The following is a 13,057-nucleotide window of genomic DNA, read 5'->3' on the forward strand; positions in this document are numbered from 1 at the left end:
GAGAATTTTGAATACTTAAATGACCTCAGCTAATAAGGCTTAGAACTGGACAAAAGCAATCGTGGAAAATTACCATGTCAATCATTTAGCATTATTAAAATTAGCTCCAAACTTCACATTCACCCCTGAGTGTTTTCCGGCCACCTTGCCATCTTGCTGCTATGGACTGGAATCACGTGTGCTTGCCCTGCCACGTGTGACCGCTTTCTGAGAGCTTGGGATCGTTAGCCACATGGGTGACATTGTGAAGGAGGGAGCCACTGGGGCCAGCAATGAGCTTTCAACCTTGTCAAGTTTCTTTCACCACGGTGGCTCTCCTCATTGCGATGCTGCACAGACTGAGTTAGATCCAGCTGGATCCTGTTCACCTTCTTGCTTATGAGTTTCTAAGCAGCTGAGGAAGAGACTGTACTGTCAAGGCTGGTTGGGCAGGAGATGTAAAGACACCATCTGCATCATGGGGAAGACCTTATTCTGAGCTATCTCATGAGTCCTCCTAAAGACCAGATTGACCTATGCAGCAGGCATGGTCCTCATGCTGAGCTTGCTGCAATGCCAAAGGCAAGTCAACTGAGGAGTATAAGCAGCTGGCCTTGACGATCTTCTGAGACCTTCTCAGAAAGACTGTCTACAGCCCTTGGGGGAAGGCCTTCCTTATTCTAGTCAGGACCCTTAGACGAATGAAAAGCCAACCAGCCCACCGTATACAAGGCAGCTGATGAAGTGAGTGTACGGAATTGACGCTGATGCCCCTGATGAAATATATAGAAAGGCAGGCTTTATAGCGTGTCCATCTCAGGGAGGGCTTACCCCAAAGAAGCTGACGTGTATGATAGGGGATGAATCTGGGGTCTGTGTTTTTTTCCAGTTGCAAAGAAAAACATTTATGTCTCCACAAATCAACTCTCCAACTAGTGTTTCTCAGCTTTCACTACTTTTCAGCTAGTCTTGCTACTTTTCCTCATGATGTAAATACCCCCTCCAATAGACCCTACATTCCAACACAGTTTCACTGGGGATTATATTCCCAACACATGCTTTTTGGAGACCTGATCAGATTAGATATATATGGAGTGGTGGAGAAAAATCACAAAGTTGACATCATGGGGAGCTGTTCTCTTGTCCCTAGTTTGTCATTATGTTCTATACAACACCAAATAACCTAGTTAAGGACTCCAGCCTTCAGTTTACATATGAGCACTGTGTAAAAGGAGTAACACATGCCTCGTTCATCTCACACTACTGGCAGGTGAAAGAAATAAGAGACTAAGTGTGAATAACACTTAAAGAATTCACATATTTCACAAATTAATAGTGATAGAAGGGGGGTAATGAGGTCATGATACTATGTTGTGTGCACAACATACAACATAAGAATCTCCTGTTTCAGACAGCAACTCAGTCCATATCAGGAATCAAGTGCACCCACAAGCATAGCACACATGTTGTGTGAAAGATGCCATTGTAGGTCCATGGCTTTTTCCTGCACATCATTCAGGTCTTGGCTCAGGTGGCGTCTTTGACAGTGATATTAAAAACCACACCAGACTGTCCTGCTGCAGTTCAGATCTTGAGTGGTCCATAGGCTCACATTTTGGAAGCATGTTTGTCAGTCTGAGGGGCCATCAGGAGGTGATAGAACCAGAGGGAGCAAGTTTGCTCGGGCACTGGCTTGACTTGATGTACTCTCTCATCTCAGGCCTCAAAGCAGTACAGCCTGCTGAGTGTGGCTGCAAAGCCTGAAATCGTGAGCCAGAATGGGACTTCCTGCCTTAAAGGTGCCTATCATGGGTACTTTGTAAAAGTGACAGCAGGCTGTGGCATCTCTGATGATGTACACCTACTGTGATATTTCCTCTCTGTATGTTACTAAAGCTTTTTGGAAATTTTCTATTTTCTCTGCAGTGCTGAGAATTGAGCCGTGTCTTGAGCATGTCTTGCTGAGCTACATCCTGGTTGCCTCATGCCTTTTTAGCTTTAACATGGGGTCTTATGAAGTTGTCCAGATGGACCTTGAGTTTGCTTTGTAATGTGGTCAGGCTTTGAACTTGCCATGCCTTGGTCTCCTGAGTAGCTGGGAGGCAGACCTGCAACACAGCCTTGCCTATGCTATTTAGCAATACGCCCGTGCTTACTCTTGCTCCCACACACTTAAAAAGAGGAGCCCGGGAGGCTAATGTCTTTGTTTAATATTCTTTTCTCTTATTTGAGCAGAAGGGCAACTAGTAGGTATTTAGTAGGTGAGAGTCTAATGATTGGCATCACTGTTTAGATTATTTTTTATTGTATTCAAAAGTATATCATGTTTTATTGTTGTTTCATTAATGAATATTTTATCTATTTCTTTTTCATGAATCAAGTAGACAGAGAACTAGAAAAAGAGGAGGTAGGCTTTAAGGGCCCTCATCCATCCGCTCTCCCAGTGCTAGTAGTGAGGGCGCCCTTTCCCAGGTGGAACGATTAACAAGCAGTGTAAAACAGAAGCTTTGCCATGGTAAGCTGGGCTTTCTGAATTCTAGTCATTGCTCAGTCACCAAAAGATATTTTGGTGCAGGCAAAATACAAATTAGCCTGCCGACTCCTTTGTTCCCTTCTCACACATGTGATTGGGATTAGCAACTTTAAGAAGTACCTTTTAGCACCATGCTTCTGTAACTGCCAGTTTAAACCCTAAAGAAATGGTTCTCTCTCTCAGCTTGAGGAAAGCTCCTTACTATAGAGGGATCATCACTTCCACTGGATATCATGGGAATCTCAGCTAAGGCATATTCATGCTCTGTACAATTCAGAGGTCAATGATGTCCCATAATGACACCATAGGTGCTTTGCAATACAGATTTTTCTTTAAAAAAAAGACCTCATTACTTCGCATTTATTTATGACCCTGTACAGAATATGTGTTTCTGCCTCTCAAATCAGGGTGTGTTTTTAAATTAACCTAATGTAAACTTTAGTTTTCAAACTTGTATTAAACAGCGTGATAACTTTTTTATAAGTTTCTAAAACAAGCCATCCCTTTTATGCATGGCACAAATTAAATTTCTATCAAATCTGTTTCAGAAATAAAAGAATCTTTCCACCATCACATTTAATTTCTTTATATCTTATGCTCATTAAATTCACGAGTTAATAGCACATAAATAAAACATGCCTTTTGCTTCATGAATCGCATGTCAAGTGCATGCACGTTTAAGTCTTAGAAGGGAAAATGAGAAAAAAACTGGCAAACCAAGCACACAAAATACAGCCTCCTTTCTCTTTCCTTTGTGCGATTTTCAGCTCTTACAAGATTTAATTTAGGAACAAATTATGATACTGTAGAGTTTCGTGTCTTTAAATTAATCTGACGCAATGATGTCTCCATTGTTATTTCAATCTGTGCTTCCTTTTCACAGCGACTTACACATAATGAGGAGACTCCCATCGCAGATGCAGCTAAACTCTACTGGATGCTTGTGAGAATCAAGCGCCCAGCCATCCTGGGTGTCCTCATCACAGGGGTGCTTTACACACTGCTCTTTGTCCTTTCTTTTTTGATTCTGTACTTGTATTGTCTAAGGTAAGGTGCTTCCACTGCGATGCTCTTTAGCTTTGGTCCTGAAGTTGATGTGGGAAGGAAGGGAGGGAGGAAGGGAGGGAGAGAGAGAGAGAGAGAAAGAGAGAGAGAGGGAAGGAGGGAGGAAGGGAGGGAAGGAGGAAGGAAGGAAGGAAGGAAGGAAGGAAGGAAGAAAGGAAGGAAGGAAGGAAGGAAGGAGAAACAAATAGAACCATTTAACAAGTCAGACATTCCCCTGGTTATAGCCATTTTTTTTTTCATGCAAAACAACAAAAATCATGACTTGACTTTGGAAGCAAAGTCTGATTTCACTGTGGATCATTGTTCTTGTTTTCTCAGATAATGGGCTAACAGAAGCCAAGAGTAATTTTTTGACTTACAAAGACATTCTAGGAAATTTCCTTGGAGTGTCATTGACAATTCTTTATCCCCTTCCAGTTTTCTTTCCATCTTCTCAAACATCCCCGAGAGACAGATAATCACCCAGCTTTAGTCCTGAGTTTTCAGATGATCTGGATTTGCTAGGCTGTCAATTAAGGAAGCAAAGCATGTGTGTGTGTGTGTGTGTGTGTGTGTGTGTGTGTGTGTGTGTAAGCATTGCATGGGTGCATGTACATATGTGTGTGAAAACAACATAAAGTCAATAAATTCAAGGGAGAAAAATATGCTAGGAAAAAGTTTTATCTGATGACTGTTTCCCATGAGTTGGAGTTACAGGCCATTGTAAGAGGCCCAATGTGGGTGCTGGGAACTGAACTCTTTGCAAGAGCAGCAATGGTTACATCATCTCTCCAACACCAACCTTGAGATATTTTGTTCTTCCCAAGGGAACATATCCTACAGGAACTCATGAGGGCAAAGGACAACTAAATCAATCCTGACTATAAATTTGCCTTGAGTTTCAGTACATGGAAGGAAGTACATTACATTGCAAGAGATGCACTCAACACAGAATGAAAACAAACGGTCAATCTTTGCCTACTTTTTTGTTTTCTTACAAAGCTGTACACAAATCAAACATAGTTAGACAAGAGATCCTGTGTATCTGGGTGAAGTCTGAGTCCATTTCTATGTAGAAATCAAAGCTGCACAGGAAAGAGCATTTTTGTGGACACCCAAGCAAACCAGATGTCTGAAGTATCTGAAGACAGAGGTGTGGCACAGTTGTTGATGTCTTTCACTTTGAAGACAGGCGTTGGTTCATGATGTGGAGGGAGGGTGATGTACTGGTGAACTGTTGATGCTTGGAGGGTTGGAGAATGGTACAGAGGGGTCTCATATGATAGTCATTGCTTGAGGATAAAGTCACTGCTTAGGTTTCCTTCCAGTGGACCGATCATCCTCAGATGTGGCCCTTATGTCCCTAACGTAGCTCAAGTAGAAAGCCTAATTCTTCAGGGAGAATTGGGTTGTTTTGACCCAAGGCTGGTTTGTATGTTGAGATGTCATAAGTGCTGTATGTCATCTTTTTACGGCATGTACTTTCCTGGGAAAAGGAAGAAGTCTTTCCTAACCATTCAGTTTGCATTTGAGCACCCACTTGTAATGTAGCCCCAAGCAATGTTGTTCACTTGCTAGATAATGAGGGTTCTTCACATATAACAAGGTAAAATATAACCCACTAGCATGATTTTATAAGAGGAGCCACATGAATAATCACTGCATTATTTAAAATGATCTCAGTTTCCAAAAAGTTAAGGAAATAAAAGAGTAGGTCATGCAATTTTTCTGTCTGTGATTTTAAGAGTTACAAGATAATGTTACATATCATTTCTTCCTGTATCAGTGACTCTCTTCTCAGGTAAAATGTTTGCAGCTGCACTCTTCCTCTGACATCAACGCTTTAATTATCTAGATGACTCATGAAGTATAAAAAGTCATCCCAGAATTTGTACAAACAAATAAGTAGAATTTGCTTTGTTATAGAAAGCACAAATACTGAGAGGGAAGCTCAATGACAGATGGAAACTGATAGGGGGAAAGGACCAGTTGGATGGAATACGTACACCTCACTGACAATGAACCTGAAAGAACACATCTTAATGAACCTTGGTGCATTTTCATAACCCTACTTTCTATTGGCCTCTATGCCTAACCTAGTGTGTTAGACCCAAATAGGATCAGAAATTCCAAATAGGACTTTACTTATATTTCAAAAGCCAATGTTTTAGAGTAAATAGGTCAATCCAATCCATCAGCTGAACAATCTCTCCTCCCACCACTACAAAATATCTTCCTCTGCCATGGCATGGGGCTGAATAAACCAGTTTTCTGAAGGAAGCACTGCCTACCACAGATACATGTGATGAGTAAATTGGGAGGTTTGGTTGTTGTTTTGTTTTTGACATAAATTTAGTAAAGAAAGGAGAAATCGTGAGTTCTTATCTTAGTGAAAAGTGCCAAAGAAGATTTGCGCAGGTTGACATCTAGTTAATATACACAGACAATCAACTTGTCTTTCTGGGCTCTTGGGGTAGGGCTCTCAACATAGGACTGATAGCATGCATAACTGTAGGAACGCAGAGGAGACGGAGTCACCCATACCAGCTGCTGACCGAGAATTCGATTAGCTCTGGTCATTGGAAGCACTTTACCATGGGGACTGGACCCTGATGAGATCTGGTGTCTGACTCTCACTGCTCCAGGAGTCTGAGTTATTTGGCATTGAAGGGTTTCAGTAGCAAAAGAATTCCCATTCCCTGTGGTTGTGAGGAGAGTGCTGTCTGAACGAAATTTTGATTCTGTGCAAGACCCTTAAGAATAAGCATAATTATCTGGGCTTGATTTTTTTTTAATAAAAGAAGCATTTGTGTTTTTAATGTTATTTCCTTATTTATTAAAGGAATACTGCTATATAGACAAAACTAGAAAGTATTAAAAAGAATAAGAAGATAAATTAAAAGACCATAATAATTTGATAGATGAAGAAAGCATTGTTAAATTTTGGAATATTTCCTTCCAGTTTTTACGTCCTATGTGTTGAATTTTGTAAAGTGTAACTTAGTACCATGAGGACAGTTCAGATGCTGATTTCCACCTCAAAGTATGATGGACATTTTTACATTGTTTAAATTATTCTCAAACATTTAATTCCTATACAATTTTATACAGCATGTTGTATAAGAAGTATAAAGTATTTAAATATATTTTACTGTTGGCAAGTTGATTGCTTCACAATTTTTCTGCATCTTATAAATAATTCTGATGGACCTCTGAGAGCACAGGGCCTTACCCATATTTTAATTATTCTTTGAGTAGTATCCTGGAAACCTCCATACACTGGTTGATGAGATAGGATGCACCGAAGACATTTGATAACTATGGTGCAATTGTCATCTAGGGAATTTTCATGGGTGTATGAGTCTGCAGCCAGTGAAGAAATGCAGGAAAGGCCAATCATTGCATGTGCTCATAACTTTATTAAACCTACCGGAATCCTGTTGTTTTTCTAAATATGCCTTCCTTTACTTACTAAACAATCGTGATATGTTTATTACTCATTCATCTTTTTCTTATATTTTTGTGAATTTCACTTTTTTAAAGTCCCACTTGCCTTTCTCCGTGTGTCATTCAACTCCTTTTGCTCACTCAGTTATGAGTCCCACATATAGCAACAGTGATAACCTTTGGTTATAGTTTCAGCAGATAACTTCTTTACTTACTAATTGCCTTATAATTTGTATGTGACTTTTAAAATAAAAATATTTAGCAGAGAGTGATGGTGTGTGCCTCTTAGTCCAGAACTCAAGAGAATGGGGCAAGAGTTATTTCTCTTAGTTCAAAGGTTCAAATCCAGCTTCAGTTATATAGAACTGGTTCAGCCTGAAAGAAAAAGCAAGACGCTGTCTAAAAAGAATAAAGTAAAACAAAATAGTAAGATATTTTAAAGTTCACCACCAGCAAAGCATCTTTATCACACATTTTATGACTTACTTAAGGAACTCAACAATTAAAAATAATAACTCATAAAAATTTACAACTCTTTTGTTCTCTCCTATGCAGTTTGATATTTTTAATTAAGTTCCTAATTGTAAACCATGCACACTTCACTTTGTGTGGATAGTGTTGGTGCCAAACAGAGTATCTTTTTATCTTTTTATTTTCCTGGCCTATTAATTTTAGGCAATATTAAAATATTAGTTATTTTGCCATTCTATCTTGTTGGATTCATAAAGTAATTTAAATCCATACTTTTCTGTTTTCAGTGTACTACAGAATGAGCTTCCCCTTTCTGCGGCCTCTTTTATACAATTTATCTTTTTATTAAACTTTTGGAGTCAGTCCCTATCTCATAGTATTGAGCCTTGCAGCAAGCGAGATCTCAGCAGACATTGTTTGCGTAGTTTAATTGTAAAATTTTTCTATGAATACTATCAAAGATCTGCAGGCCACTTACATGTTCATTAATATTATACAGAGAATGAGCTCTCACGATTTTAATGTAAGTTAGATTCATTTAAGCGTTTAGATTCCTGGAAGCTGTACACAAATTTAAAACACTGGTAATCAAGTTAATTAATTTGGGAGTGAGCTTACATCTTCTTCATTGTTGATTTAACGGGTCCAAACAGCCTTATAAGTTTTAGCTGCTGCTTAGGAAAATTAATTTAGATCAAAATAATTGAAGGGCCAGTTTTGATGAAAATATCATGAACCTATTCACTATCTGGAGTAGATATATGAGATAAACAAAGATTTTTTTCTTCCCTTATAAATCAATCTTTCTTACAGTGTTCTTTTATTAAAGCAAAATATTATTTATTACCTTATGAAAAAATTCTAATGTTTCTGTAGGTAATATAATCCTAAAAATATTGCCTGGTTCTTCATCATTCTCTACCCTGATTTACCAAAACTGTGTATCGGAAAACATGCTTGCACAGGAATAAACACATCTCTGATATTTGGGTTCTATCGTGCTCATCTAAATCAGCGGTTCTCAACTTGTGAGTCACAACCATTTGGGGTTTGCATACCAGACTCCTGCATATCAATTCTTTACATTATGATTCATAGCAGTCGTAAAACTACAGTTATGAAGTAATAACAAATTAGGTTTATGGTTGGGGATCATTGCAACATGAGGAACCATATTAAAGCCTAACGTCAGGAAGGTAGAGAAGCACCACATTCAATTCTGAATGTCATCAGAATTGCCCGTTGCTGTGAGAACATATACTTTACTGACTTCTGTCTCTGCTTGTTAGACCCCTTAGCCTCCTGGTGTGGGTAACATGTCCATCTAGGTGTTGGCTGCTTTTCTGTCTTATCATCAGCAGGAGTCTTTTCTCCCATTCTCATGGATAGCTACACGAAACTGGAGAGCTATGAACTGAATAATATCCCTCCATCTGGCTTCTTTTCTTACAACACTGTCAGAGCTGGGTGCCATGGTGTGTGTGTATTGTAGCCAAGAGTTTGGAAGGTTGAAGGAGGGACCTCACTACAAGTTTTGGTGAGGTTAGGCTGCAAGTTCAAAGTAGAATAATACTTCAAAAACAAAGGAGGAATTATCAAGAACAAATAAAACTTTCATCAACAGCTGAAGTCTAATAGTCAGTTAAGATTAAATGGCTAATTAGTAAATTTGTCTCTAGCTGAAGAGACTTCTGGTAAATTAACCTGCTTCTAATGTCCCTTGGGAGAGAAGAAACTAAAATAAGTGGCTAGTATTTGCTCCTTCATACCATGGATAGAGGATACAGTGCATATGAATTTGGCTGATTAGTATCAGGAAGATGTGTCTATCAGGATGAAGACTGGTTTGAGCTGGTTTGGGGTCATTAACTTAAGGAGCTTCCTGAAAAACTCTCACAGAAAAACTCTCACAGAAGCATTTGCCTCCGATAGGATCAGTGCCAAGCAGCAGGGCCTCATCTTGCTTTTGTTTGGGGGATTTCTTCTACTTCTTCTTCTTCTTCTTCTTCTTCTTCTTCTTCTTCTTCTTCTTCTTCTTCTTCTTCTTCTTCTTCTCCTCCTCCTCCTCCTTCTCCTCCTCCTCCTCCTTCTCCTCCTTGTTGTTCTCTTAAAAACTCTTCCTGAAAATTTTCAGCAACCAAATGAAGAGCTAAACAGAAGTAGTATCCCCACTTCCTGGCAAGAACCGAGTAGAGTTAGTTGTGCATAAAAAAAAAAAATAGTATGTTGAATTCACTGTGCCGTGTACTTTAATGTCCCGTCACTAGTCAAGGTAAAATGTGACAGACAAAATGACATGAGATCTGTGAACTGAGGAGAAAAGGAAAGGTGTTGGATTCTTCTGTGCTCTGTGCTGAAACACAAGTGTCTGTAATAAAAAAAAATCTGTTGAAATTAAAAATTCATAAATAAATGATCATATTTTCTTATAGGATGAAGACACATCTTTCCTTTCACACTAAACATCACTGTCAATTTAAAAGAAAATACAGCACAATATGTTTACAGCAGGGGCAATGCAAAGGTGATTTAGTTAATACATGTTAAAAAATGCAAACAACGAAGGCAAACAGTAGCTAACCACGAGGCAGAATGTTCACTAAATCCCTGCTTGACAACTCTCTAACAAGGCAAATGGTAACTAACCAAGAGCAGAACATTCCCTAACTCCCCCCTTGACAGCTCTCTCACTTGGTATTTGTAAGTCTCAATTCGACTATCCGAGCCCTCTGCTCTGCCTCCCTGCCCAAGCGATGTTTTCCCACTAATGATCTGTTAAGTGGGTTAATATGAGTCATGCTCACATGCTCAACACTTCAGATAACTTCCTGGTGATGTTGATGCTGGTCACATTTGCTAGGGAACTGTGCTGCGTGGCGTGTGTCTGACACTTGAGCATCAGCAATCTTCTTTGTCCTTCTCATTGGCCATGATACCAGCACTATGCTCTCCTGGTCGGTGAAGTTTCAAAAGTGGGTTGAATTAGAGAAAGTACTGCCACTGTTCTGGTTGCTTTTACAGAGTGAGTTGCCCTGGAACACATCTTAAATCAGGTCTGCCTACATTATGGGACACATCAGTGTCCTCAGAGGAGTGTCTGTCAGTGTGGGCTAATACTAACAGAACTGATCCTTCCAGACTGGCCCTGACAAAAACCAAAATCCTAAATCTATCCAATATATCGCCAGCTCTCATAACATTCTCCAAATTCGCTAGTACAGATTTTTTAAAGATCACATTCCCTTTGAGTTGGATTATGGAGATGACATGACTCTCACACTGCAGGACATTGTTCTTGGCAGAGAACTCCCAAGTATGAGAAGCACAGCTAATAAAATATAAAGAGAGCAAATTGCACTGCAAATTGGACATTTCTATTTATCTTAGGGAACAATAGAGTGTAAAAAATGGAGAATAGGGGCTGGGGAGATGGCTCAGAGGTTTAGAGCATTGCCTGCTCTTCCAAAGGTCCTGAGTTCAATTCCCAGCAACCACATGGTGGCTCACAACCATCTGTAATGGGGTAGGGTGCCCTCTTCTGGCCTGCGGGCATACACACAGACAGAATATTGTATACATAATAAATAAATAAATATTAAAAAATGGAGAATAGGAAAAAATAACAAAAGTCTTTTTACATAATTATCCTGGTTACATAAGAAATATATGAAATGACATAACGAAAAGTTAAGTAACACTATACAAATTCCTTAAAAGACTTGAAGAGACCTTTGTCAAAGAATACATGAAAATGGCCAATAAGCAAGAGCTAAAGCATAGAATCACTAATTAAGAGGAAAATGAAATTCAAAAGCCTATGAGTAATGATGTCATACATCAAAGAACTGTTACTAACAAAAGCATAGAAAGAAAAAGTATTGAAAATGTGTGAAGAAGTTAGAACTATTGGTGCATTATAGGCAGGAACACAAAACAATGTTGTTCTTATATAAAACTGTGGGTGTAGAGTTCTAAAATAATTGAAAAAAAATTCTGTCTAGATATAAGTTTCTGTCCTACCTGGTCCCACAGCAGTTTAGTCCCAAATATACACACAGAAGCTTACATTAATTTTAAACTGTTTAGCCTATTGCTCAGGCTTATAACTAACTAGCTCTTACAACTTAAATTAACCCATAATTCTTATCTATGTTTAGTCACATGGCTTGGTAACTTTCTCAGTGAGGCATTCTCATCTTGTTTTCTCTATGTCTGATGTGCGATTGTGTCTTTGCCTTTCCTCTTCCCAGAATTCTTCTAGTCTGGTCACCCCACCTATACTTCCTGCCTGACTACTGGCCAATCAGTGTTTTATTAAATCAATACAAGTAACAAATCTTTCCAGAATACAAGAGCATTCTCCCACAGCAAATTTCCATAAGGCCTACCATCCTATTTCTGCATATATGTCTTAAAAATGGAAGCTGGATAGCTAAGAAATGCATGCTCACATTCTGGTTTGTATTATTCACCATTAGCCAAAGAGTTACAAGAAGCCCATATGTGAAATATGCAAACCCTCAAATGTTATTTCTCTCCATCTTAGAATACATACTCTCTCAGCCAATATCTGTCTTGCCTATATCATGCTGCGACAATTCCGGGGCTCTCTGACCCTGTAACTTCGCCAAGCCTGGAATCCATGTCTTGTGCCATTCCTGTTGACTGTGCGTGGATCCACCATAACTCCCGGAATGAAACATGAAAACCATGCATGTTAGCTGAGTAAAAAAAGCTGTAGAGTGAGTGATGAGGATGATTGTTCTCTGACAGTGTGAGATCACACAGGTGTGAAAATGTTGACACAGTGTTTAGACACCTAGAGGGCTGTCTCTCTTGAAATGTACTGGAAAGGGGAGGGGCATTTTGAATTCTTTCCAGTGTGGGTAGCCTTTTCTGAATTTGTTTCTTTCTCTGAAATTCGGTTTCCCTTTTGTTTTTCTTTATTCTTTCTGGGCATTTATGTTTTCTTCTATTTGTGATTCCAAACCAGACCCAGATGAATTCCATTTATTATTAAGCACAGTTGCGAGTACTCAATGGTTTCTAGAGACCAAGCTGAACATATCTTTGTGTATATATCAATTCTTGGCTGTTGTGTTCCTCATGTAAGGTATTTGACAGCCCTACTGAAGATCACATGCATTTCAGAATGTAGCAAAAATAAGAATGGATTTCAGTCACCTGGCTGTATGCTATCTGTTCAGAGCCCTCCCTGCACTGTGTTCTAATGTAATGGCATCAGGAAGCATTCACACCATACGTGAATTGACTGCTTTGCATGTAAAATGACGACACTTTTTGGAGTAAGATATACTTGTATACACATTTGCATTTCAAGCAGTTTAAAGTTGCAGGCTCCATCTTTTCTCATAACCCTTAAAATAGTCTAGTAGCTGTCCACACTTGTCCTTTTTAGCTTTGAAAGAAATGCCACATATTAGGTTCCTGGAAATGACCCACATTCCAATGTGAACAAACACAGTAGCTTCTGCCACTCAGCAGGCATGAATTGCTGCATATGTAGGGCATAGGGTAGAGGACTTGGCAAATTACTTGGTTTCCTTGGCCATCATCAGCACC

General features: G+C 39.2%; 1 protein-coding gene across 1 annotated transcript in view; it reads left to right on the top strand.

Annotated features, from left to right (window-relative positions):
- LOC121433951 overlaps positions 1–13,057 on the top strand; it is a 280,105-nt gene that overhangs the window by 201,467 nt on the left and 65,581 nt on the right. The window contains exon 16 of the mRNA XM_041632632.1: positions 3,396–3,559. Within this exon, the coding sequence (XP_041488566.1) occupies positions 3,396–3,559 (164 nt within the window). The remainder of the gene's footprint in view (positions 1–3,395; positions 3,560–13,057) is intronic.

Source organism: Microtus oregoni, unplaced genomic scaffold (genome assembly GCF_018167655.1).
Source record: "Microtus oregoni isolate MIOR12 unplaced genomic scaffold, Mior012 000042F_ref0000377, whole genome shotgun sequence".
Classification (NCBI taxonomy): domain Eukaryota; kingdom Metazoa; phylum Chordata; class Mammalia; order Rodentia; family Cricetidae; genus Microtus; species Microtus oregoni.